Source organism: Pan paniscus, chromosome 12 (genome assembly GCF_029289425.2).
Source record: "Pan paniscus chromosome 12, NHGRI_mPanPan1-v2.0_pri, whole genome shotgun sequence".
NCBI lineage: Eukaryota > Metazoa > Chordata > Mammalia > Primates > Hominidae > Pan > Pan paniscus.
In genome coordinates this window covers 69,943,561-69,971,339 of record NC_073261.2, presented here as the reverse complement: position 1 = coordinate 69,971,339, position 27,779 = coordinate 69,943,561, and the positions used below count along the sequence as shown (strand labels likewise).

General features: G+C 35.9%; 1 protein-coding gene across 6 annotated transcripts in view; it reads left to right on the top strand.

Moving 5' to 3' along the window:
• The window catches only part of CCDC85A (coiled-coil domain containing 85A), a 203,346-nt gene extending 176,025 nt beyond the window's left edge, over nucleotides 1-27,321 (top strand). For 2 of the 6 annotated variants that reach the window (XM_034953192.3, XM_034953193.3), the window contains one exon: nucleotides 25,407-27,321. In XM_034953192.3, coding sequence (XP_034809083.1) covers nucleotides 25,407-25,496 — 90 coding nt within the window. In that variant the 3' untranslated portion in view covers nucleotides 25,497-27,321. Of the gene's footprint in view, nucleotides 1-13,468; nucleotides 13,604-16,935; nucleotides 17,056-20,873; nucleotides 20,973-25,406 lie in introns of all 6 variants that reach the window. The other 4 variants (XM_034953188.3, XM_034953189.4, XM_034953190.3 and 1 more) reach the window with 4 other exon arrangements.
• Nucleotides 27,322-27,779: the final 458 nt, after the last annotated feature.

Sequence of the window (27,779 nt, the reverse complement as noted above, 5' to 3'; positions counted from 1 at the left end):
CTGCAACCTCCACCTCCCAGGTTCAAGTGCTTCTTCTGCCTCAGCCTCCCATGTAGCTGGGATTACAGGCTTCTGCCACCATGCCCGGCTAATTTTTTGTATTTTTTTTTTTTTTTTTTTAGTAGAGATGGGGTTTCACTGTGTTGGCCAGGCTGGTCTTGAACTCCTGACCTCAGGCGATCCACCCACCTTAGCCTCCCAAAGTGCTGGGATTACAGGCATGAGTATGTTTTCATTTGTACATAAAGACTTTATACAAATGCTCTTCCTAATATTTGCTACTTATTTTTGCATTAGTTCAAATTCTTTGTCCTGTCATCCCAAAACCTGCTCTGAGTTATCAGTACTGGGATTTGAAGTGTGCTGTGATTTAACCAGTGGTAGTTGAGCAAGAGGCAAGGTATTTTTTTCTAATTAATCTCTTAGCTTTAGGCTGAGAACTTTTTGGAGACCAGGATGCTTTGCATTTGACTTGAAAAGGGAAGATCCTCCCATATAGAAGGGACAATTGTTGTGATATCGTCGAATAGGAAATTTGTACTTTTTTGAAACATATGTCTATGGTGACTGTAGGTACCCTTTAGTGAGTGATTGATTATATTACTTTTGTGTCCTGGCGATCTCTTCCATGTCTTAGAGAGATTGGTAAGAAACTAAAATGGCACAGGCTTATCTTTAAAATAGATACCACATAGGCAGCAGCTTGGAAAGAACATGAATTTCTATATACACCTTCACAGACAAGTGAAATGCTAAATCTATGTTTATCGATGGATGAAGAAAACCATTTCTGGCTAAGGAGGAGTCAGAAATCAATCTCCCTTTTCTCTTAAGTGAGGGCATTTCCTGAAAAAAGGAGAAACTTGCAGAAAAAAAGTAGGAAGTAGGTGAATTCTGCATTTTTCAGGTTCTTCATATTAATATTCTTCCTTCACATGATCTTTGTCATATATGTGGGTTTTAGTCATTATGTATGTGTTCTTGTAAAGGAAAGGTGAAGGTGTTTTAGTTGGTTGTTTCTGCAGCATCTGTTCATTGGGAATCTGCAAGGTGCTTTCGGAAGGACAGAGGAGAACAAAGGCTAGTTCACATCTTCAGCATGTTTTCTGTGGGTCAGCACAAGACTTAGAGGAAAGTGAGAAGAATCCTCACTTACTTATCTTTGTCACCAGGACTGATTGACATCAGAAGAGCCAAATGGTGGAAGAGAGCTTAAAAAGATTAGCCAGTGTGATGTTCACGTTGTATGCTATAAATACATGTATTTACTATTGGTCAATTAAAAATAAAATAAACTTTTTTTAAAAAAGATTAACCGAATGCATTCACAATGCTTGGTCAGTGACTAATGTCAACCTAGCAATTTTCAAGCCTCTCTGTAGCACTTAATGTTTTCAGAATGCTTTGCAATCAGGTTTATTAGTCTCTCTTCACAGCTACCACGTGAAGCTAATTGATAGGCCTCTCCATTTTAGCGTTGAGGACAAGTGACTTGCTGAGGGTCAGGCAGTGAGTGATTTATGGAGCTCATTAGTCTTTGGGTTATTTCTCTCTTGAGTTAGCAAAAATGCTTTTCTTTTTTTTTTTAAAAAGACATCTCTAACCAGCCTCGGGGAACTTACTACTGGTTAACCAGATTGTTTTTCAGGATAATGCTATTGCAAAAATTCTAGTTTTTAAGTTTCTTTTAAAATTTTGCCTTTCCTAAAGCTTTAGTGTCACTTTTCAGAAAGTTTTGGCTGTACGTGTTAAGGGCTACCTTTACCTGTGTAATTCCCTCAAAATTTTGGCCATTTTCTTCCTATCACACAGAGACTTTAGAAAAAATAAACTGTGTTAAGCAAGAAGCTTTAGTTTGTGACAGTAGTTGTGGTCAAAGTTTGTATGGAGAGATGAGATGAAACCATGTTTTATTCCAGTTACCTCTGCTATCTTTTATCCCCAGAATCTCATACAGGCTAAACAGAAGCAGTGACCTCACTATTTGGAATGAGAAAGGTTAACATTTATTGTTGGTTTGGTACAGGAATATTTATTCAGTGATAGATAATTAGTGGGCTTCCACTGCTTTTCTTAGCACAAGCAAAACATCCCTTAAAAATAGGGAGTAGAGGCCAGGCGTGGTGGCTCACGCCTGTAATCCCAGCACTTTGGGAAGCCAAGGCGGGCAGATCACAAGGTCAGGAGATTGAGACCATCCTGGCTAACATGGTGAAACCCCATCTCTACTAAAAATCCAAAAACCTTAGCCGGGCGTGGTGGCGGGTGCCTGTAGTCCCAGCTACTCGGGAGGCTGAGGCAGGAGAATGGCACGAACCCAGGAGGCGGAGCTTGCAGTGAGCGGAGATCGCGCCACTGCACTCCAGTCTGGTTGACAGAGCAAGACTCCGTCTCAAAAAGAAAAAAAAAATAGGGAATAGAATTTCTGTAGGTCATGGAAGGCTGATGGCTAGCATTGGCCATTCGTTTAATCTTTTACCCCTTGAATCTTTTTTGAGCATCTCTTATGTACAGATACTGTTTGAGAATACAGTCTTGAATAAGAGAGTTAAGGCCTCTGTCTCATGCAGCTTACATTTTAGTAGCTAGATTATTATTTTTAAAACCATAAATATGTAATACATTACCCAAAAGAGGTAATCACTATGAAGAAAATAAAAGCAGGGCATAGAATAAGAGAGTGACTAGAGTAGGATAATATTTAGAAAAGACCTCTCATCTGAGGAGACTTGAATAAAGGAAGTATGGAAAAGAGTATTCCTGGAAGTGGGAACAGCAAGGATATTTCAGAAAGAGGAACAATGCCAATGTGGCTGGAACAGAGTCGGTAAAATGGAGAATAAAAGGAGATGAAGTTGGAGAAACAGGAAGACCCCATGTGCTCTGTTGACCAAGCTCAAGCATGTGGATTTGGATATGAGTCGATGGAATGCTATTGGAGGATTTGGGCAGGGATGTGATATCATTAATTCACATTTTTGAAGGATCAGTCTCCATGTTGGGTAAACACGAGACTGAAGAAGGTAGAGACAGGGAGAGGGGACATTGGTACACTCATTAGGGAGCTAGCTTGGTAGTCTAAGAGAGCTGAGAGTGGCTTGAACTAAGTGGTAGGGTGGAGATGGTGAGGAGGGGTTAGACTCACAGTGTGTTTTCAAGTAGAGCTAAGGGTGCTTAATGATAGATGGGATGTGGACTGTAAAGGAAAGGGACTGCATATGGCTTCATAGGTTGGGCACTGACAGCCCCAGAAGGAACTACTCACAGAGACTATGCAGTGAATGGCAGCCCAGGGATGGTACAGAGTGTCAACCCTGGGAAGAATTGAGGATGACTTCTTGGATTTTGATCTCAGCAATCATATGATTCGTGGTGCTGTTTACTGAGATAGGCAAGACTGTGAGGAACAGGTTAGGAGGTGCAGGGGAATCAAGTTCTATTTTGGACATAGTCAATTTGAGGTGTTGGACATCAACAAGGAGATGTCACAAAGAGTTGGATGTGTACATGTCAAACTCAGGTGAGATATCAGAGCTGGAGACAAAAAATTGGGAAGAATGAAATATATATATATTTTAACTATGGGACTGAATGGGAACTTCTCATCAATGAATGCTGAGGGAAAAAAAAAGAAGAGCTTTGTGGACTGTATCCTGGATACCCCAAGATTTAAAGATGGAGAAGGAGAGAGGAGCCAAGTGTGGACTGCAAAGAGAGACCCAATTAGCTTTTTTTTTCTTTTTTTCTTTTTAAGATGAAGTCTCGCTTTGTCGCCCAGTGAAGTCTCGCTCTGTCACCCAGGCTGGAGTGCAGTGGTGTGATCTCAGCTCATTGCAACCTCTGCAACCTGGGTTCAAGTGATTCTCCTTCCTCAGCCTCCTGAGTAGCTGGGATTACAGGCATGTGCCACCACACCCGGCTAATTTTTTGTATTTTTTTTAGTGGAGACTGGGTTTTGCCATGTTGGCCAGGCTGGTCTCAAACTCCTGACCTCAGGTGATCTGTCCCCTTCACCTCCCAAAGTGCTGGGATTACAGGTGTGAGCCCTTGCTCCTGGCCCCATTTAGCATTTTTAGTCTCCCAGAGGTATGGATGATTTTGGGACTTATTTCAATGGACTGACTCTGCAAAGATGTTTTATATTTTGTTTTAACTCTCTGTGCCCTAGACTTATCCTTTTGAATATGATTCAGTTAAATGAGTGTATATATAGTTTGAATAAAAAAATCTTGTTTTCCATCGTATTTTTTTATAAGAAGGTAGGGCACAGATAAACATATTTTTAAAATCTCTTTGTTTTCTTCCTTTCCAGTAAGAGCTGTTTGTGACAATAAGAGCTCATGCTTCCATGATGCTTCCTTTTGTGCTTTGATGATGGTCTCGCTGATGGTGGATTTCATTTTTCCCTGCCAGAGATATTACTACTACCAATTATGCAAAGGCTACACTGCCTGGATTCTGGATTCATTTTGGCTACTCTCGTTTTTGTAAACATTTAAGCATAAGATCATTGCTAACGCTCCATGATAGATCTTTCAGCAGGTGGCATGGGTAGACCTACAGCCTAACTGGTAGCTGTGTTTGTTTGTATTATTGTATGTATCCTAGATAGGTAGCTGTAAGGATACATACAAGAAGCTGACTCTTCTTGCTTCTCTATTGACCTCTCTCTTGTCTTGACTTTCCCATTTTGCATGGGAGCTTCATATACTAGAAGATTCATCGAAGAACCTAAGACCCTTCTTTTTGCCAAAGCTAGGGCAGCAAACACTACCTCACAGTGGAATATTTCTTAGTCAATTCAGCAAATATTTATTTTAAGTCACTGTTTAGTTCCTGGGGCTCTAGTTCTGTGCATGTGTTCCACTGGGCCCTGATAGAATGCTGAGGTGTTTAACACAATTATTAATCGGCTCTGGTCTGCAAGTCAGATGCAATGTTAATTAGCATTACTTCTTTGCCATTGCATCCATACTGGCAATTCAGTTCCATGCCCTTACGCTCCGTGTCCTACTTGTGCTTTCCTTTTCTCCCTTTTAAAAAATAAGCCCAAAACCTGAAAGTATTCAGATATGTTCTCAGCAACAATGCCATAACCTTTTACTATTTAATACCAGCCTGATTGAAAAGCAATTTAGAAGTATCAGTCTTTTTCTGTAGGAATTTCAATGTTTCTCACTGGGAGTTCTATAGTTAATAAAAGTCAAGTATTAAGCATATAGACTCATTGCCTAGAAGTAGTTGCCTATGTTTCCTAGGTATTGTTTAACAGCCTCTTTTTCGTTTTTTCAACCAGGCCTTCATTGTTATTCTTTATCTGCCGTCACTCTGGCTACAGAGACACTGGGTGTTTGCTGTCTTAGCCCTTTCAAAAGATATTAATTCTTTTCTTCCTGGGGTGTGCCCTTTGTAATTTTTGTAAAAAGGCATCCTGCTAACCTTCTGTAATTACTTTTATTTCGTTTTATTTTTTTCTGGGAACTATATTTCTGTATCTGTAAGTTTCACCTGGAGGAACAGGTATTTCAAAATTACTTTCTTTTCCTTCCAATAACATTTTATTGTTTGCAGAGATATTTTCATCAGTGATACAGTGAGCACTGCATGAAGTTAATATCATTTTAAATTTAAATGTTTTGCAAACTCTCTTATTTCACATGTCAGAAGAAAACCTTTTGGAGGGTATTCGTGACAAAGAATGCTTGAGGGCTTTGCATTATTAATCACTTCTTTGATCTTGATTTTAAAAATCTGATGAAAGAGTTAGATCTATTACTTCCCCCGGTATTTTCTATCCTGGTTAATAGCATGACCATTTAGCGAGTACCTAACCAGAAAGTTGGTAGTCATCCTGTATAACTCCTTCAACCTCACTGCCTACATTCAAATAGACATTAAAGTTCATAGGGTCTTGCCCTCTAATCCATCAATATTGTCCTTTTAATTTCTTCTGCTATTTTCCAGTGTAGGCAATAAGTAATACTTTTTCCCCTTCAAATTCTTTGTTGATCTCCTAATTGGAACTTCATCCCAGGTAGTCTGGCCTCACCCAAATCATTCTCCACACTATTACCAGATCAATCTGTCCACCACCAATCAGTTTCTGTTACATCTGTGGCTCCACATAGAATAAATTTCAAATCCTTCTTACGGCATGGGAGATTTCCCATGCGACTCCTGCATGTCATGTTGGACTCAGCTTTTGCTACTCTGGGCCTCATATCCTGTGCTCACATCCTTCTACTACAGGAAGATAGAACTAATTTTATTTTCCTGAACATGTCAGCAGCCTAAGATTTTTGGTTCTCTGAATTGAAGCTGCTTACTACGTCCACTGTGACTCCACAGACATCAATCTCAGCCATTATTTGGCATAATAAATGAGGGGTGTGTGAATTAATATTACTTTCATTTGTTTATTAGGATAGATACACATTTTATGTAATGGTTGCAGCCACAGTTATGTGCCTGGAGTGGAGAAGGTCAAATGAGCACAGAGCTGATGTTAATCTGGTGTGTAGCAGTTCATCTGTATCAGTTATTCATATTAACATGCTTCTAATCCAGTTCCTTCGAAGGCTGCTGAGCTATTCCAACCAATCTGACCCTCCCTAGGATCATCTGGATCTCTCTGCAACCCAGGAGCCAAAGAATGAGTGCATAGACTAGAAGGAGACTTCTGGGACCCAAAGAAGGAAAAATCACTCTGGGGTATAAATTACTGAAAACATTACCAGGCCCAGAGTTAGTATCTTTAAAAAAACTTTTTTTACATTTATAGATAAAATTACATCTTTACTGTGTACAACATGATGTTTTAAAGTATATAGACATCGTGGAATGACTTAATACAGCTAATTAACATATACATCAGTTCACATAGTTATCATTTTTGGGTGAGAACACTTTACATCCACTTTCTTAGTATTTTTCAAGAATGCAATAAATTATTGACTATAGTCACCATGCTGTACAGTAGATCACTTGAAATTATTCCTCCTGTCTAACTGAAATTTTGTATCCTTTGACAGACATTTCCTTCTCCTTCCCAATCCCCTCAACTCCTGGTAACCACCTTTCTCCTCTCTAAGTAGAAATAAACTTTTTTTTAAGATTTCATATATGAGTACGATCATGCAGTATTTATCTTTCTGTGCCTGACTTATTTCATTTAGCGTAATGTCCTCCAGGTTCATCCATGTTGTGACAAGTGACAGGATTTCCTTCGTTTTTAAGGCTGTTGTATATATAGATAGCACATTTTCTTTATTCATCCATTCATGGACACTTAGGTTGTTTCCATATCTTGGCTATTATGACTAATGCTGCAGTTAACATGGGAGTGCAGATATCTCTTTGACATACTGATTTTGTTTAATTTTAATGTATACCCAGTAGTGGGATTGCTGAATCAATATGTAGTCCTACTTGTAATTTTTTGAAGGAACTTCATACTGTTTTCCATAATAGCTATACTTATTTACATTCCCACCAGCAGTGTGCAAGGGTTCCCCTCTCTCCATGTTCTTGCCAACACATCTTTTGTCTTTTTGATAATAGTCATTTTAAAAGGCATGAGGTGATCTCATTGTGGTTTTAATTTGTATTTTTCTCTTGATTAGAACTGTTCAGCATTTTTGCATAAATCCTTTGCTATTTGTATGTCTTCTTTTTAAAAAATGTCTATTCAGGTCCTTTGCTCATTTTTCAATTGGGTTGTTTCCTTGCTATTGAGATGTTTGAGTTATTTCTATATTTTGGATATTCACCCAGCATTTTAGGAACTCACATTAGCCAGTTTTATTAATCTTTTAATGGACAGCACTTAGGGTAGTGCTAACGTGGTAGGAGCTTAGTGATTGAGAGCTGTTATGTCAAAAACACGCCCTCAAGAAGTCCTCTGCCTGCCGAGGAGTCTGTACATAGGCTACAATCCTTCACCACATGTGACGCAGAGAGTAGTCGCCTCCTGGTCCAGATTTCTCCTTCTTATTTCTTTTATCTTTTATGATTTAATCTCTCTTTTATCTTTTTATCTATTTAATCTTTTGCGATTATCTTATAATGCTTTCATTGGCACTGAGATGTGTTTCATGTGTCAGGGCCCCCACTTCTATTTGCTGGCAATTTTATTCTTTCCTAATGTGACTGCTTCAAGTTAAGTGCAGAATCTTTGCCCAGCAAATTGTTAAGTAAGCTTTATGATCTTCCATAATTTCCACAGAGCCCCTTCTGCCAATTGTATTCTCTATGTGGGACTGGTGTCACGATTTTCTAGGTACTGTAGCATACTATATGTCTCTATCTCAAGAACTCTTTCCTTTGGACCACTGCCCTGTGCCTGCCCACAGCGTATTCTCTTTCTGCTAGTGTTGTTACAGTAGGATGATATGGGTATTTTCAATTCTGTTTCTTTTATTGGAGTAATTTCTTATTTGGGGGTGGGAATGTGGCTGCCTTTATACTTAGACCACTTGAGGGCTGAAGCTTAAGGAGTTTCCTTCTAAATCCTTTCAAGCTCCAAATCCTGTGGGCAACATGTCCTCATATGCAAAATCTGCTATAGAGCTGTCACCAGAAATTTTGCTTTGTAGTTTCCCAACATAGTTCTCTTTCTCTAAATCAGGGTTTCTCAACTTCAGCTATAGCGACATTTTGGGCTAGATAATCCTTTCTTTGTGAGGGGTCTGTCCAGTGCATTTTAAGATATTTGGCAACATCCTTGGCCTCTACCCACTAAATGCCAGTAGAAACTGCATAGTTTTGACAAGTAAAAATGTCTGCAGGCATTTTTGCCAAATGTTTTCTCTTGGGGGCCAAATCACCCCCGCCCCCAATGAGAACTGACACTCTCAATAATAAACATTCGGACATAAATTGACAAGTTATAAAATATGTTGACAAGCAAAGCAAAAACATTCATGATAAGGACAGCAAATGCTTATGGAGCACTTATGTGGGCCAGACACTGTTTTAAAAGCTCTTTCCATGTAAGTTTCCAAACCCATAGAGTGACCGTACTATTTTACCATTATTATTTACACTGTATAGATGAGGAAACTAAGGCACAGAAAGGTCATATAGCTTGTCCAAAGTCATGCAGCTCATAAGTGTCAGATCAAGAATTTAAACTCCGGCACTGCGACCCTGGAGTCTGTGATTTGAACTCACTGTGTTTCTCTTTCAACAAAAATTCATTGGAATAGATATCTATATGGCATTGCATGCAATATCACGTCTGATAGTTACTAAATTAATGTTTGTTAAGTGAATAAATGAATGACTATACATCCAGGAAATTACTTATTATTTTACATCAGTATTGAATAGATTCTTTAGTTAATTTAAATGAAAAATGCACTTTTCTTTGGATATAACCAACTAAATATTATCATTAGAGTAAGGCAAGAGGGTCTTAGCATTTCTAAGCCTATGCACAAGAATCTCTTGGAGAGGGTTTGCCAAGGTGACCTTTAAAATCTCTTCTAATCAGAGCTTTTATTTATTTGCTAGGACAGTTTTACAATATGTCAGAATGAAGATTGGCCAAACTGAACAAAATATTATTTCCCTGATGAGATTAAGCAAAGTATCTGCCTTGCCCTGTAATGAGGGAAAACTGAATTTATCCTCCCCCTTAAACTAGGCATACACTCTGATGAGGTATTAAATATTATATGATAGTTTAACCAAGTTCAGGAATTATAAAAAATTAAGCATCTTTAAGTAACAGGAAACCACTTTAGCTGATCAATCTTCAGGCTTCCGTAGTTGGCCTTCTATAGTGAATGAGAGGGCTGGGGTCTCAAATTTGTTATAAGTGCATTACATCTGATTTATATCAAAGTGAGAAACTATTTTATGTAACACTACAGTATTACTCTATTGCATGTGAGTTTTAGTCATTTGGAAATATTTATATAGTGCATATATATTTTTATATATACACATACATATGTACATATATGTATATGTATATATTCAATAAGAAACCCAGTATATTTGTTTTCCATTTTTCTGGCGTGCAAACAAAACTTTTTTTAGGAAGAATTTTCATTAAATTAAAAAATTTCCTTGACTTCATTACTAATTAAAACATTATAAAGGATTTTTCTAGGAGCTTTATTTTTTAGGTAAATTTCCCTACTGCAGAGATCACACATCACATTCTGAGTGATCATCGTTTTGTGATTCATGTATTTTAGATAACATATAATATTGGACATTTCTTAGTGTTTTTCATTATTTCTACGAGGAACAGTAACACTTAATTCACGCAAATTTGAGAAAAGAAACATGACAGTGTAAAAAAGTTAAATGGTCTATTTTTTTGCAAAATTGGTTTTTATTCCCTTCATTTACATATGTAGCTCATTGTGAGCAATAAGGGAAAGATAAACTATAATGTCTTAGAGAATGTTGTACGTCTTTAAATAAATAGATGAGAACTATTTATTATTAGAATGGTCGTAGTTTGAAGAGAAAATGTTGCAGATGTAGTTGTTGAAAACTTCATGTTGATTTCATGTTTAAGTACAGAGAATTTTATACCCTGTTGAAGTTTGAAGAACTAACCAGAATCTGACCCCGAAAGTCCTGAGGACTAAAGGCTATGACTCATGCTAAACCCATGCAAATGTCCATATGTGAATTCATTTGCCCATCTTTATGCCTTTCAAAGTCAGCAAGGTAAAAGTCTTCAAGTCAGGCTGACTTATTCTTCTTCTTAGCTTAAAACATAGGTCACTTCATACTTTATTACTGAGGTTTCCAACAAATAGTTCTTGGGGACTTTTTCTGTTCATCATTCAAGAGGAACCTTTATGTGTGTCTGAAGTTCGCTGAGATGCCTGGTGAGTGAGAAGTACAGTTCGGATTTCCCATTTCCCCCTTTTTCTTCTTTTCAGTACTTGATTTTCACTTTTCTTTCCTCCTCACAAATTTTTGAAATACTTCGTTTTCTGAAAAACCCTACACTATTACCTCTATAGAAGTTTCCAGAGCTTTCAAGGAATAAAAACTATTGACTAGTACAGTTATAGCGAAACTTAAAGAGACTCAGTGATTCATACTTCTTCATATTCTTTTATGATTTCTGTGAGTACTTACCACAGAGTAAGTAATCTATAATTTACTTCTCACACAATGGGAGTGTTAGGGTCATTCAGGAATTCTTTTTCACAAACTTGGAATTTTAGAAAACTACAGAAAACAAAACTAAGTAAAACAGAATTCCTCAGAAAATAGGAAGTGACGATCTTAAGACTGTTTGGAATTGTTCTCCCAATTAGTGACCAGAATCTGAGTTCCACCATTTTGAGCCCCCAAGTTGCCAGAAACAAGTTTAACGACTGAATTACTGAAGGCTTCTTACGTTTTATGAAACTGTCTTCAGAAAACACTGTAATTGGTGATTGTAGGCCCTGCGAAACACTAAGCCTTCATTAGTGTATAAATACCATTTTGATGTAGTTTATTTGAAAGTTAATGATGATGGCTGGCCCAGAACACACTTTTCTATATACCTAGATTAAAAAAATATATATGCTGACATGGGAAGAAAATTAATTAATCCTGGTTCTAAAAGAGTACCTTTTCCTTTAAAATGGTTATATCATCAGTTTATTCTTCCACAAAGATCTGGCCCCTGATTATTGTTCCCCCTTATGAGATTAATAATACTATAAAATACATATTTAATATATTTTAAAGGAACATTTTATAATACTTAAAGTATAGCTATTGTTTTATGTAGTATCTACTTTCTGAAAGTTGGAAATTATTGTGAGTTCTCTACATAGTAGCTAAATGGCGCTCATGCCAGCTGGCTTCTAAGTTGGCATAGATCCTACCTTAGATTTCATGGGTATGATGATAAGCTTTGTTACAATGGAGAGGAATTGGGATTTAGCCTTGCTACACATTAGGAAAGAATGAAAGTAGAATTCCTGTATGTTTTACTCAGTTGTTAAATCCAAAAAGGATAAGATCTGAGAGGTGCATGTTATGGAAATAATCAAATTCAGATACTAGATCTCCTTATTTGTAAAAATAACTATAAAATTTGCATTACTCATTAATGATCATCTCAGAAATAGAACTGTGCAGATTGGGGTGGGAGGTGAGTATTAAGCTGTGAATCATATTATAAATTTTTGGAGATAATTCTTTTGATGATGGAAACAAATTAGACACTACACATGGACTAATTATCAAAAGAGCAATGTTCAAATTAATGTTGCTATGATGAAATTATCATTATGACCCAAGTGCAAATATATAATTGCCTCTGTTATACGTGAGAAGTAGAGTATGTGTGACTTATTTTTATAGGTCACTGGTGCCAATTTAATAGGTTCAGAAAAGAGTTTTGTGAGTACCAACTACTGGTCATTATTTCTTCTCTTTCTTACTTCACTTAAGACCATGGTGCATTTTCTTTTTTCAACCTCCAAAAGTTAGAGAAGAGTGAAAATTGGACCAGTACTATTCAGATATAGACCGCTAACTTCAAAAAAAATGAATTGATGAGAATTAAAATTTTATGTTCTTATTTTCAGTCTTCTAAAGTCAACCTCAACATTTAGACACTAGAATTTTGGGACCATTTTGCGTATTTTCCATAATTAAAATTATTAAATTATTAAAATTATTTTCTTATTCCTTGGGACATAATATTCTTAGTTATAGGTCTCTGTGAAAGTTGGCAGGAGAGGAAATCATGTTCTAATAAGTTCATTTTGTTTCTGATCATTTTAATAGGATTATACAGTTTGGTGATGGAAAAAGCTAAAATTAAGGACTTTTTTCTTTTCAATTATGTGATGCCTCTAGTTCTAATAAATACATAAAAATTTAGTTAACTTATGAATAGAAAGTTTGATGATTATGTAGATTTTTCTATGTAAAATATTTATTTTAATGCAGTGATGACCTTTTAGCTCATTACATACTCTTCAACATGCAGAAATTTTGTTAAAAATTTGATGCAGTTTTAATTTTCTCAGTATTATTGAATATGTATACCCAAATTTCACTTCTTAACAAAAGGGCATAGTGCTCCCAATTGTATTTCAAATAACTTTTGTTAAGTTCTGAAGTTATGTAGTTTATTTCTGTGTAATATCCAGGTAAAGCATATTATTATTTTATGCAGGTAAAACCCATAAAATAAAGTTGTTTAAGTACCTTCAAGTTTTTTCTGTAATTTTGACTTTATCGTCTACTTTTTGATAGAATTTATAATGTAGTTATATGTTTACCAGAAACTTAAATCAGGATTAGGTCTAATATATAGGACTTCAGATTGTTTTTATTTTTATTTTTTCCCTAGCTACAGGTGCATGTTACAGCTTGCCATTGTGGTCATTGTGGTTCATCTCATTAAGCTTCATGTTCTATCTGCTTTCTTGAGACTTGGGAAACAGTATTTTTCTGAGTGATTGTACCATATTGTTCCAAATATAAGGCCAGCCAGAATAGAAGGCAACCTCCAACTAGAAACAGCTCAAATATGGAGAAAGGCTGGGGGCCCAGAGCCCGGCGGGTCTTGCAGTGGTGGCAAGGGTGCCGAGGAATAGGACGATGCCTGCCCACTCTCCCGGTGAGTGAAGATGAGTCAGCTGGATGCATTTGCTTGTGCATAACCAGATGACTTCTGTTGCTAGAGAAAAAGTTATACTGGGGGGTAGAAAACAAGTTCATACACATGAAAGAAAGTTGTATGTCTAAGTCTGGGGAGGGAGGATGGGAGTAGAATTTTTCACCTCCTAAACAGTTTTCTTGTTTTTTTCCCCCACATCTGGGGGTGAAAGTTGAGCAACCGCATGCAAGAGAGAAGAACAAAAGTACCCTGGACATTTCATGATAAAAGGAGTTTAGGTCAGTGGTCTTGAAAATCATGTCTCTAGACAAGCTCAGAAAAGTACTCCTTTGCCCTTTAAAATTGTCTACTGACTGAGAGGTGATGCATGCACTGTGTGATCATGCGTAGCTTGAAAACAAGCCACTTAATCTGGAAATCACATTTCCAGTTTTAGTAAGATTTTTCTCTTTTTAAATTCCCTGTTTGGCTCAGTAGCATATTTTTTAAAATAGTTCAGTGAAAATGTATTAGTCGACTGAGAGTATATGTAAATTGAACTCTCATAATTCTCCAGATATTGGTCTGATTCTGCTAAGTGCATAGAAAACTAACCTTTTATTTTATAGTACTAAATGAGATATAGTAGAATGAGGTACTTCATTCTGTTATTGCGGTCTAGAAAAATTATTTAACATCTGTTGGAAGTAAACTTCACCAGGCACTTGGTTACCTTTGTGGCTTCACAAAAACAAAATAAAATATAAGCCTTGATCTTTCTGGTTGATTTGTAGTCCATGGCTCCCAAAGCTAGTTTGAAGTATAACATTCATCCCTAAATGATGAATTTCCCCCCACTGTATACTCCAGGCAAAATACTATTGTAGCCCCCATCCCATTTTTTAAAGAAAACTACTTTCATAAGAAAAAAAAATGTGTGTTTTTTAATAGATATGGCCAGAACAGGACTTTGTTTACATTTAAACAATGGAAAATGGCTCAGATGATTTGGTTTAAGGATGTTGTTTACATTGATTTTTAGAAGTTCTCTGAAACCAAAATGCCCTGAACGATAGAGGCCCATGCCCAAGCAAAAGGATGGTATTATTGATACGCTTATCTTTTTACCAGGTCTGGAAAGAGAACCTTTGAAGCAGAAAGGCTGGGCAGAAAAGGATTTGAAAGTAAAAACAGGAAGGAAGTAGCTCAGAGTGGGAAGGTTTATTGCCTTCTAAATTAGAGGAAATATGACTTCTAAGTCAGAGGAAATATGGCACTGCAATGGTGGGTCCTAAACAAGAGGTTTGAAGCGAATTCTGTATAACCTGAGAAATCTTTTGAAAAGCATTCATAAGAGTGGTACCAGGAGGAAAAGAGAAGAGTAGAGGACCAGGGTTACTCAGGAAAGAGGAGCTTCCTTTTATAACTCCTTAATTTTGGAACCATTTGATTCCAAAGGATCCAAAGTATAGAGGAAGAAGATGTCCAAAATATGAGGGTGGGTGAAGGGTGTGTCCCTTAACCATCTTTTAACTTCAGATAATTTCCCTTCCATTAGATGTATTAGGCATTATTGTTTCTGATTTGATCTGGTTTACAAATACAGGAAAACAAATTTTGTAATTTCCTTTCCCACAGGGGATTGGGTCTGTTCTAATTGACAATCCTGTTTCATCACCTGCTGTACATTTTAGTTTTAGTAGCAATGGAGGACAGAAACTGAGGAAGCCACGTACATGCCATATTCTACTGCTTCCTCTCCTTTTTGGCCAGTGAGGCTGGGTGCAGGACCTGACTGGATTATAGAACTCTTTGAGCAGGGAAAAGAATGTGGCCTCAGTAGGCTAGTGAGGTGGCAGGGGGAGCCTTTGAGGACATAGGAGAAATGACAGCAAGAAAGAAAGGGAGAAAATCTTCCAAATTGCAAAAATAATAATCTGCAATAATAACATTAAGTTAATAATAATAAACTTCCCTTATAAAGCATGGTTTACATGTAATCCATACCTATAATTGCTGGGTGCAGTTTTCTCTTCTTATCTCTAAAATGTACAGCATAAAAATTCTCTTGGCTGAGCAGGATTGCTCATGCCTGTAATCCTAGCACTTTGGGAGGCTGAGGCAGGAGGATCACTTGAGGCCAGGAGTTCAAGACCACCCTGGGCAACATAGCAAGACTCTGTCTCTGTGAAAAAGATAAAATGTCACTAGGCATAATGGCACATGCCTGTAGTCCCAGATACTCAGGAGGCTGAGGTGGGAGGATTGCTTAAGCCCCGGAGTTGAAGGCTGCAGTGAACAATGATCATGCCACTGCACTCCAGCCTGGGCGATGGAGAGAGTCTGCAAGTAAATATTCCAAACTACCGTTGTTTCTCTCTTTATGAATTCTCATGATACACCTTCAGTGACTCCTCTTCGGGGTGTTAGATTGATAGAATCAACTTGAATGGAGCAATTACTAATCAATTAGACATGAAAAATTCTGTAAATAGGTTGATAGGCAGAAATTAAAATCTCAGGTTCTCTAATAGTGTAATGATCTACATAAAAATAGATTTGGAAAATTCCCATGTGACTGCTTTTTCTAGGAGAGTAGATAACTGATACTCTCTTTTTCTTTACTGATCCATTAGTCTTCCCCCAAGCACCCTTTAGAAAAAGTACACATCCTTAGGGGAAATTTCCAGTGCTTGTACAGAAGAATGTGGCCTGCACATGTCAAATTAATCATGTACAGGTTCTAGTTTCTCACCAATTAAGTTGAAGAACCACTAAACTAAAAATATGTAGTTTATTCTGTTTTTCATCTTTAAAAAGAGCAGAAAAGATCAATTTTCAGTTTTTAAAGAAAACGTTGAATTTGGATAAATCTTTTTTGAAAATGCTTTATTATAGGTCTTTCCCTCAAAGAAGGGTTTTATAAGAGACACAGTTTCTCCAACACAAGAATGTGATGTGTCTGCATATTCTGAGACATATGGAATATGGCATTTGGCTTGCTGAGTGAGCATGTTTAACTGAGCTATGGAGTAACTCATGAATTTCCTACTCTTAAGTATCTTTGAATTTCAAAAATCATTCTTGAAATGTGTTTAAGGGCCATTCCTTGGGGGTGGGGCATTTCAGAGATGGCATCTGACAATGTATTGAAGTGACTCTTCTTTATGTTTTCTTGCTGGTCAAGCAGCAAGTGTGTTCCAATGAACAGATTGATAGCATTGTAGACTAGGTTAGGAAAAAGTAACAAAATGGCTAATTCTCATTTGGTAGTGAAATTGAATATTGAATGACATCTTTGTAGTTATAAACGACTTTTGTTTTAATAACAAAGTTGTTGATTTTCTACTAAGGGTTCTTTTAGGTTGTCATCAGGGGCTGATGGGAGTAACAGTTCACCCAACTCTGCAGCTAGCTTCAGTGGACATGCCACACCTTCCCAGCAGCCTGAACCTGTGGTACATTCTCTTAAGGTAACCAATCGTGTGCAACCATTTATCCAGAGCTTCAGTTGTGTCGTGGCTTGTTTGCTGTAGTCTAGTAGTCCTCACAGTCTTGCTTGAACCATAGATATTTTATTTTTTGACTCCTTATGGTGTAACTTTTTAAATCTTAATTTTTGAAGTATGATTTTTATTGTTCTAAACTGACAATGAGTTTGAGTACTTATGGTTGAATCTCTAGTTTTATCATTTTGTTTTGAGTAATGTGATTCATATCTATCGGCATCGAAGTTGAAGTCTGTGCATGTATATCCATATTTGTAAAAAAATGTGATAGGTATTTTATGTGCAATGTTTGTAGCATGGATGTCTTCAAATATAGGAAGTTAATAGTTGGTCATAATATGGAAGGATACCACAGTATTCTTTCTTGATACAATTGAAGTACGTTATGCAACTTAAATAAAATATTGAAATAAACAAAAACCTACTCTTTCCTCTTCTAAGTAGAAATTGGGTTCTCAAACTCCAGTTAATGCCCCATTATAGAATAATAGAAAACAGATATATGGTGTTATACATAAAGCTACTTTACTTTTGTGTCTTCCTTCACATTTTGCAGTGATTTCACAAAAAATTGCCTAAAATTTGTCATCTATTTTCTTTACCAATAATGAGCTTTCCAATAAGTAAAACTAATGAAAAATCAGGACTATAGGTACAATTAATAATAAATAAACAATATAAATATTTACCTATCTCAAAGAAGAAACTAACACAGGTGATAAAAATCATCTTACAAATTGAGACGGTTTCTTGAAATTTTATCAGTTTCAAAGTATGAAGCACTGTCTAACAAATCTATCTATAATTTCTAACATGTAGCTTTGATCAAACCTTTCTGACCCATAAAACAGGTAGAGTGCTTCCGATCTGCTTTTACCACGTGAGTTTCACAACTCTTCTTAAAATTGTTTCAATTTCAAAATGATTTATCATCAGCCTGAAGATGCACTCCTCTTTTGGAGTGGGCCACACTTTCTGTGGCATGCACAAAACAAATACATAGATGAGAACTTCAAAATGTTTGTTTCACTTTGAGATGATTAAGTTTTAGCAGAAGATTTTGTTCCCTCAGGATATTTTGCTTTAGCTTATACAAAATGAATTTGCTTTTCCTAAACATATACTAATTATTGATGAGGGAAGGTAGGGCAACCATGCTAGTGGCCACTGACAGTGCACTTGGCATTTTCTGTCTTTGTTGGGATAATTCACAAAGTGAGCAACTGAGAGGAATTCCTGGGAAGGCACAGCCAGTGTGAGGGGGCACTGCTTTGCCTCTAGTGGGTGTTGGTTTATGGACTGTTGAATATCTTGTTCTCTGTGGCAGCACTTGGATGAACTTTAGCATGAATCAGGCACTAGCTATCTGAAAAGCATTTTAAAAGTAGAAAATGGACCAGAGATTGGCTTCAATCTTGTAGTATTATAGCATCTGCACACACTCCAACAGCAGCAACTTGTCCTCCTATTCAAACTGTTTGAAAGCCATTTCAGCCTGTTGCCTTATTAAATGGCAATTGCTATTTGAATCAGATCAGCATAGTGGGTCACACTGAAATATTTTCCAGATTTCTCAATGCAGCTGTTAGTGTGGCCTAAAAGGAAGGGGAGGGCAAGGAAGAGCTCCTCAATTTTCTCTGAATTTAGTCCTAATTTTCATACAAAATTTTATCTCTGGGAGGCCAAGGTGGGCGGATCATGAGGTCAGGAGTTTGAGACCAGTCTGGCCAACATAGTGAAACCCTGTCTCTACTAAAAATACAAAAATTCAGCGGGGTGTGGTGGCAGGCACCTGTAATCTCAGCTACTTGGGAGGCTGAAGCAGGAGAATTGCTTGAATCCGGGAGGCAGAGGTTGCAGTGAGCCGAGATTGTGCCATTGCACTCCAGCCTGGGTGACAGTGTGAGACTCCATCTCAAAAAAAAAAAAAAAAAAAAAAGATATATATCTTTCAAGAGAGGGAGATTTTGTGTTATATTCAGTACACATAAGTGTCCTTGGTTGGCAGATGAGTGATACTGAGCAAGTGAAACATCTTTATTAGAAAACTGGGGGCCCTTGAATATCAAATGTTTTTACTTCCATGAGTTAACTGTGTTAGGACACAGAAATATGTACAAACATCAGTTTTGGGAAATGCATCTTAAAAAGATTTCATTATAAGAAAAAGAAATTATGGCCACTTGACATGTTTTGTTTTTGAGAGCCAGCTATCTAGAGCTGATTTATATCATGAGATATGTCTATTGTGAAAAGAATAATTAGTACAGTGGCTCAGTTTCTCACTTTCTGATAGATTTTATAGAAAACGCTAGGCTTTATAAAATCTGTGGTGATGGTTTTTGGGGAAATGTAAATCACTGTAAGAAATTAGTACATTTGTGATGACACTATATTCTTCTTGTTTTAAAATTTATGATAACTATTAATTGGAGCTTTACTTCATTTAGTAAAAATTAACTGATTTGAAGTACACTTCTCTGAGGTGCATTACAAATCAAATTTGTAGGTAAATGAGCTTGCTCAAGGAGCTCTTTATGTTTTCTATGAATATTCACCAAGCACAGTCAGTGATTTTCTCTAAATATGTAAAGAAGGTAAATTAACTGTAATCTGAGGTGAGTATCAGGGCTCAGAAGTGGCATTTTTATAATAATAATGGCTAGACGTTTCAAATTAATGAGTGTAGTTTGTGATCAGATTATTTATTACAGGATCGAACTCTAGTTAGATTCAGATAGTGTCCATGAACTTGACCTGAAGGTCCCACTTCATGCTTAAGTCATTTAGTTTGGCTCAATTGGTGTAAATTCACAGGTAGCAGATGTGAACATCAGCATTGACCGTGATGACAGTAGAATCAAGTAGCTTAGCAGTGTTGCAGTTGGTGTGGATTCTATAGGAACTTCTAGGGAGAGCATTAGTTTTTTGTATTACTTCAACACTTTGATTTGTAAACTGATATAGATAAAAACAACAAACAGCACAGAAAGCCAAAGTTATTTTCTCCTTTTGTAGTATAAAAAGGTACCCACAATAAAACTTTAGACATTTTTAAAGGAATATTATTTTCAACGTGTTTAGGGCTAATTTAGAGAAGTGGAAACATAGGCCTCTAAAATTGTTTAAAAGGCATTTTATTCCAAGACATTTTGCTTTCATGAAAAATATTTAAAGTGTTGTTCAAATATTTTCACTATAAGGAGCCAGTGCTTCTCTTTGATACTATCAAAGAGCCACCTCCACATGCCTTTTCTTAGGCACTGGGAACATGTCCAGGCAAGAACTGCGAGGTCAGTAGTTCTTACGTGCATATTCCTGGGTTTTGACCAGTTTCACCTGTCACTATCATCTTTTTTAGTCATCTTTTATGCAGGCCATGTCTACATATCATTTGGACCATTTGGCACATAGTTAATTATATTGGTCATCATTACAGTGGAGCAAGAGTTATTGACTATATCCAAATTGTTGACACAGTGAGATTATCTTAATGACCAAAGTAAATGCATATACTTATTTTAGACACTAATGAATTCCATTGATTGTTAGTGATGCAATGGATTTCTTTTAATGGCCATTTGAAAATCAAATAGAATCATTCCAAATAGATTTCAGAACAATCAGCTATTTAAAAAATATGTTTCCATATACTAATCCACTCTGATATGCAGACATGGAGAAAACTAAAGGTTTTACAAAGTGGAGCTCCTTGATGGTTTTATCATAACTAACAAGCTTTTTTCCATGTGAAATTTGCTTTTCTTTTTCAACAAATCCAGGTCTTGGATGTTCAGGAAACTATAGATCGTCAACAGGGTAAAGAGTATGAACATGACCTTAGTGAGACAGAAAAAGCTATAGTCAGAGAAATGTGCAATGTAAGTTTAATGTGCTTTATTGTGTATTCTGTGTTGAAAGCCACATCGTAGCTTAGCTATTGTTTTATGAATATTTTTAAAATGCTGACCAAATGCCTTTATGTTTTTATATGAAAATAAAACCAATTTCCCTTGTTTTTATATTCAGTATATTTTATTGTAGTTTTATTAATACAATCATGTTACAGAATATTCAATTTAGAGATGATCAGCCAATTCTGTATTCCAGAAGACTCTACAAACATTTGTTAATACTGAATTTACTGTCTAAAATATGTTTCTAATTTTGATAAAATAAATGGGTTTCTATTTTATACTTCTAAGAAGTTTGTTAAAGATCAGTGTTTAAAAACCTATGATAAAGAAAATACAGCCACCTTTAGATTTACTTGTAACTATTCTTGGAAAAAATCGCCACCTTACTAGGTAATTTTGCTTAGTTCTTCACATATCATATATGTGTGCTTCATGTCATGCAAAGTATTATCTTTAGCTTTCAGTTGTTGACCCAAACTCAGAATATAGTAAGGTAAGAAAGACAGATAAGAACCTAAAGGATAGTTAGGCCAGGCACAGTAGCACACACCTATAATCCCAGCACTTTGGGAGGCTGAAGAGGGAAAATTGCTTTAAATTGCTTTAGCCCAGGAGTTTGAGGCTGCAGTGAGCTATGATCATACCACTCCACTCCAGCCTGGGCAACAGAATGAGACCCTGTCTCAAAAAAAAAAAAAAAAAAAAACCAACAGGATAGACAAATAGAAATCTATTCATGAAGTCAGAGACCACAGTAAAAAAATAAAATAAAATAAAAAAAGATATGTTATTTTCACATGCATATTCAACACAATCATTAATATGGCTTGGATTTTTACTATTAATCCCTGACTAAATTTTAATTTTTTGAGTAATATACATGGGATGTATCATTTAATCAATAATATAAATTGTGAGGCTTTAAATAGCTAAATGGAATATTACAGAGGAAGCCATTGTTAAATGCAAGAAATCATGGTTAAGCACTGGTCATGTTAAACACTGATTTTAATTGGCTTTACATTATGCTTTATCCTCATATTCTTTTCTCTATCCTATCAGGATGTGAAAATTGCTTAGAAATACCCTTTAGCTTTAGATCTATTAGGACCAGATATTCTCAGACACTTACGCATCAACCTCCTCGAGGTGTTTCTGGAATCCAGTAAATGTTACATAAGTCCCCTGGGCATTTTTTATGTGCTGGAATGAGATTTGTAGTCTCTTGCTTGCCTGTGTTGTGGCTGATTTTTCTCTTCCAACCCTTCCTAAGTTATTTGTTTTTCTTTCCTGCATATCTGTTGTCTGTTTTCAAAAGGACATCTAGTTCTAGATGTCATCTTTCCTAAATGCACCACCATTCACTTTCTGTAGCTTTTCAACCTGTGCTTAAGATTTTCAGTTTGAATATTTCCCTCAGATAAATTTTAAAAAGTGAGCCACATACCTAGGAATGCCTGTTGCTTCTCATCTATTGACTATGGAATGAGAGAGAAAGTTCAGACAATAGGAACTGTTGGACTAGAAGGAGCCATAGAGGTCGTTCTCCAGTGTTTGTCCAGAGAATAGTATGTGGACCTCCTTCATAATTCGGATCTCTGAGTTTACCATCAGACTTCAGGCAATTCAGATATGAACCCCTGGGTAAGAACCCGAACACTCTAATTCTATATTTGAAGAAACTAAGACCCAGAAATTAAGTTACTTGCTCGAACTATTTTCTAATGAATAGTGAAGTCAGGAGTACACCAAGATTTCCTTTGAGGACCTTTCCTGAGGAACAAAAAGTGAAAAGCACCCTATCTTACAGAGGGGGCCATCTCCATGGTTCTTAATGCCAGAATTTCTGTAAAAAATTCCAGGATTGTTTCTTTCCCTTTTCCTTTGCTTTCCTTCCTTTCAATTTCTGGACATTAGAAAATTCATATCTTAGTCTCAATAGAGACCCATTACTGGATTGGATTTTGATTAGTTTTATGTTGATCTTTTTGTTTGCCTGCACTTTCAAAAATAAATTGAAAGGCACCATACAGTATTATTTTTATTTTTTAGTGTATAAGATACTTTCAGAAAGCCAAAAGCTTGCCCTCCTTGTTTACCTTTAAAAGTTCTCTAGGAGTATGGTTTCTGTCTCCTTTTGTCTTTGATCCCCAGAATTTGAGGAAAAAATGCAAACAAACCCAAATCTAATTCTTAAGCAATTTTATATATTTGGAAACAATTTAAAAATGTTATTGTCACCATTATTAATTATATGATCAAAAACACATAGTCAATGCCACAGAATAGGGAAAAATGCAGATTGTAAAGCAGTTTCATAGATAAGTTGTGAAACTAGCAAAGATTATGAAGGCTTGGCTTCTAGTAGAGAAATTATATGCCTTTATAATAATGTCACAGAAAAATAAAGTTTTCCCATAATATGAGATGGGTTATAAGACTCAGATAGAACTTGGGACCACAGAAGTTTTGCTGTCATTTCTAGTATTGCTCCTAGAGATTAGATGTTGTTGACATCTACACAGCGAAAAGGTTATTATTCATATTACCATCATGTGGGTTAGTATGTAGTTAGCTATTCTCTTCCCAAACTGTGCTACAGAAATAAATATACTGCCCCCTAAGAAATAGTAAATCTGCCTTTTTGTAGTAGTTGTTTTATTTTAGGTTTGTCTGTTTGGCTCTTGTAAATTCCCTGAGGACAGTTGAAATACCTGATTGGTCATCTCAGTCACAGTCTCAAACACACACCTGTTATGCCTTTTTAGTTAGTAAGTCACTACTCCTGTGTCAACCTTAGTATTGTTGGTTTATTGCAAAGTTCTGCCTTCTTTAAGAGTTTCCTTTCACCACATAGTTACATCCGGGTTAAGCTCATTGTGTTCTACATTTCAATATTTGAAGAGGAGTTGCACTTTTGAGTTGTAACCAGCTAGTGCTGGTGTCTCTTATCCTTGTAAGGTCCTTAAGTCTACCCTCTGCTTCTAAACCACACATTCAAAGCATTCTGGATAGATGTAATTGTATTTAAGGGCTAGAAAAGGAAAGTCCATAGCATCCTTTGGCTCCTTTATTCAGTGTTTCTGTCTTGTCAATTTATTAAGAAATGAGACTTTCCTAACTCTCTTGTGTATAGCTTGAGCCATCCATTGCTATATATTAATAATTCCTTTCCAGATATTTAAGAACCCTAACTTCAACTCCTTTTGAGTACAATGGGATATTTATGCCAGGTATTGGTATATGCTGAGGCATTGAGATTAACAGTTTCTTTGGCTTAGAAATGAAGGTAAACAGAGCCCTATATTGTGTATTACTATGAAGGATATTGGGTTTCCCTGTAGTATCCACTTCTATTTAAAAGCAAAACAAAACCAAACAAAAGAAACAGTTTATGAATAATTAATGAACAAACTAGTTTTGTGTTCACGTCAGAGTATTGTAAAGTTTTGCGCAATCAATCAATCTGATCATAATCCTTAGCGTGAAATAGTCTGGGAGGGTATGGCTGTTATTGTGCATGTGCACATACATGCATGTGCATGTGTGTATATTCCAATCAATGTTAGTGTATTGATGTATTATTGGTGAATTCGGTAGTTTTACGTTTATGCTTACATTATTCTTGATTGCACCTTTTGTCCCTCTATGTGGCCCAGCTTCTAACATATTGTAATTGTATCTCTTTCAGTGATTCTTGAATTTATTCTTATCATCTGCCTACATTTGGATGCTTTGTGTTTTGGAAATCCAAGAGATCATATTGCTTGGTAGCTAAGATTTGTGACAACTGATGACCCCACTCTGTAGAAAAAGCCAGAGAAATTTACTAGTGGCCCTAAGACTACCACCTCAAGACTTAAGCAGCTCAATAACAAAAGCTCCTTCATTTTCCTCAGCACATTAAACACTGATATCCTTTGTTATGGATGTATAATATAGGAACCAGGATGATCTTGCCAAGGTGTTCTTAATTCTGGCTACACATTAGAATTACTTTTAGAGCTTTTTTTTAAAAAATGCAGTTGTCCATGCCTCACTTCTCCCAGTGAAATCAGAATCTTCAAGGATGGGGATTACTGTTTAAGAGTTCCTCAAGTGCTTAGTGTGCAGTCAGAGTTGGGGACCACTTACGTAACTACAGTAAGTTAATATATCATTTTAAAATTTTGACCCTGGTTACTAACAAGGTTTAGTAGTCCCTACTACTAAGTAGTTCTTGTGTTTTAAGAAGCTTGTCATCACATTTTATTTTGTATTTGAACTCATTCATGTGGATATTTTGTCTCTTGTCTTTACTTCATCTTCGCTCCTCTCTTAATTTACCCTTAAGAAATGCAAATCTCCTTGTGAAAGAGGAAAAGTAAGATACTCACTCCTTCTTTTTTTTTTTTTAAGGTTGTGTGGAGGAAACTTGGAGATGCTGCAGGTTCGTGTCCTGGAATTAGGCAACATTTGTCAGGAAACCAGTACAAAGGACCAATGTGAGATGCACTCTTTTTCAAACAGGAGATCACCACTGCCAGAAAGTGATAGAAGACAAGAAGAAGAAAAAGGAAAGAGTGGGTTTCCACAAACCTGGACTCATGGAATAACATGGAGTGATTGTACATTGCACATATCTCCCCTCTAAAACCTGTAGTACAACTTCTCCCCTCAAGCTGATATTCTGTGTCTCTCACCTCAGTGTCCACGACAGTCAATCTCAAACAAGGTAGCTTTGAAAATCTCAAACAGAGTAGCTTTGGAAATCAACATTTTGGTACCAGTGTTTTCATTAGAAATAAGTGTTTTTAACTCCCCAGATATAATATTGTAATTGGGAAACCTGAATAGTTTTAAGAGTACAGTGGAGCCTCAGTGTTTTGAATAGAGATGACTCATTACACATAATGGTAGGAGTTTTCTACCATATCATATTGAAGATATGAAGAGGTATTTTCCAGCTTCCCAAGTTTGAGAGTTGGGCATTTACCTCTTACACTTCAGTCAACAAACAAACTAGTAATTCCTAATGCATAATTAATTTGGATGCAAGATAAGATTAAGTTTCTGGAGTTTTGTTTTGACTTCTGAGGTGCTAAAAAATACCATGTAAATTCTCCCTACCAGCTAGAAGGGTAGCAAGACTTTGTAGAGTGCTTATCAGAGAGTACCATTTACTTCAATTGATCAATATAAATATATCTTTTTTTTTCATCTTAATGAGTTTCTCATAAAGACACATCTTGGGGCATACCAACCTTCATATTCATTCAGTGTATCCATTGGTGTTAATATTAACAATTTCAACTAAAAACAACAAACATAATTTTTCTAAGTGTTTCGAGCTGTGAGATGTCAATTTCTACAATTTAGTTTCTAGACATGCTGTATATTTAATAAACTTTATGTAAACTTTAAAATATTGCACTGCATTTATGAAAAAAGCTTTCTTTGCCTACTGCAGCTATCTAACATTTTATGAAACTGACGCATGTCCTTCATTATTGAGGCTAAAAGCTCTTGTTCAGATTGCTTGAGGTTTGAAAAAGAGGTGTGCTAGCTTTGCTTAGTTTATTTCTTATTTTTGGTATACATATACATATATATAATATTAGAATGTGTGTACTGGAAATGCTATGATGGGTATTTTGTGTTAATCCAAATGCAATGATAGTTTCTTGTATGAATGTGCAAGAGGCCTGTGACCGAATGCTACGTTTTTATGGTAGTTTAAGATTATAAAAGTAGAAATGCAACAATTCCCAGTTTTTGGATAGGTTCTAAATTTCTGAGATTTGATTCATGGCAGATATTCTCTGTTGTTGTTGTTTTAGATGGGCTCATTACATAATGAGTTAATTGTCACTAGTAGGAGACTGTGAAGGAATTTTGTTATACTTTCAAAAATGTTACTGTGATGAAAAATCATCTATTTTCAGAAAATATTTATGAATTAATTTACTATAGAATTATCTCTCTAATTATCATAATTGGGTTACAATTTAAGCTCCCCTTTTAAATGTTATATTTTAAAATGTTATTACTCTATAAAAGAAAATTGCTTGCTATATTTACACCTTCTTTCCTAGGAAAGCTTTCATCCTTAAATTGTTGTATTCCTACACTCTGAAGATGTTTAAAATAAGCTGTTGTGCCTGCAGCAGAGCCTGCAGAAGCTAATACAAGGGACACTGGTCTTTTGACAAAATAAACTTGTGTAAATTTTGATACTGTATTAAAACTATTTTTTTAAAGTTCTGCATAAAATTGAGTATTAAGTATATGTGTTCATCTTAGCAATGGTAATAAATTATTTAATCTCACAGTGTTTTTGTCTTCTTCAAAATGTCTTTCCTAAATTGAGTCCATTTGTAATAGTCATGACGTGTCCTAATGCTCCTATGTGATGGTAGTAATAATAGTAATACAGATGATTCATTATCTTAAACATAAACCAAAGGCATGTTTTAAAATATGCTCATAATGAGGGATTAAATATTCAGATATTCCTCAACTTGCACCATTCTGTATTATAATGGAATTAAAGCTTTCAAATGATATTTAAAATATTTAAAAATGTTTCTGTTATAAAATCCTCTTAGTCTTTTAATTTATATAGATTAAAATTAAACTTAATTATTATCTACTTATTTTTAAAACAGTCATCAGAAGGAAATATTTTGGAGAGGAAATACCAAATAAATGAAAAACTTGGCCTCTTTAAGAAACTTATACCTTATTCAGAAAGGCATAATATATACGTGTGACTAAGAGATCAATAGGAAA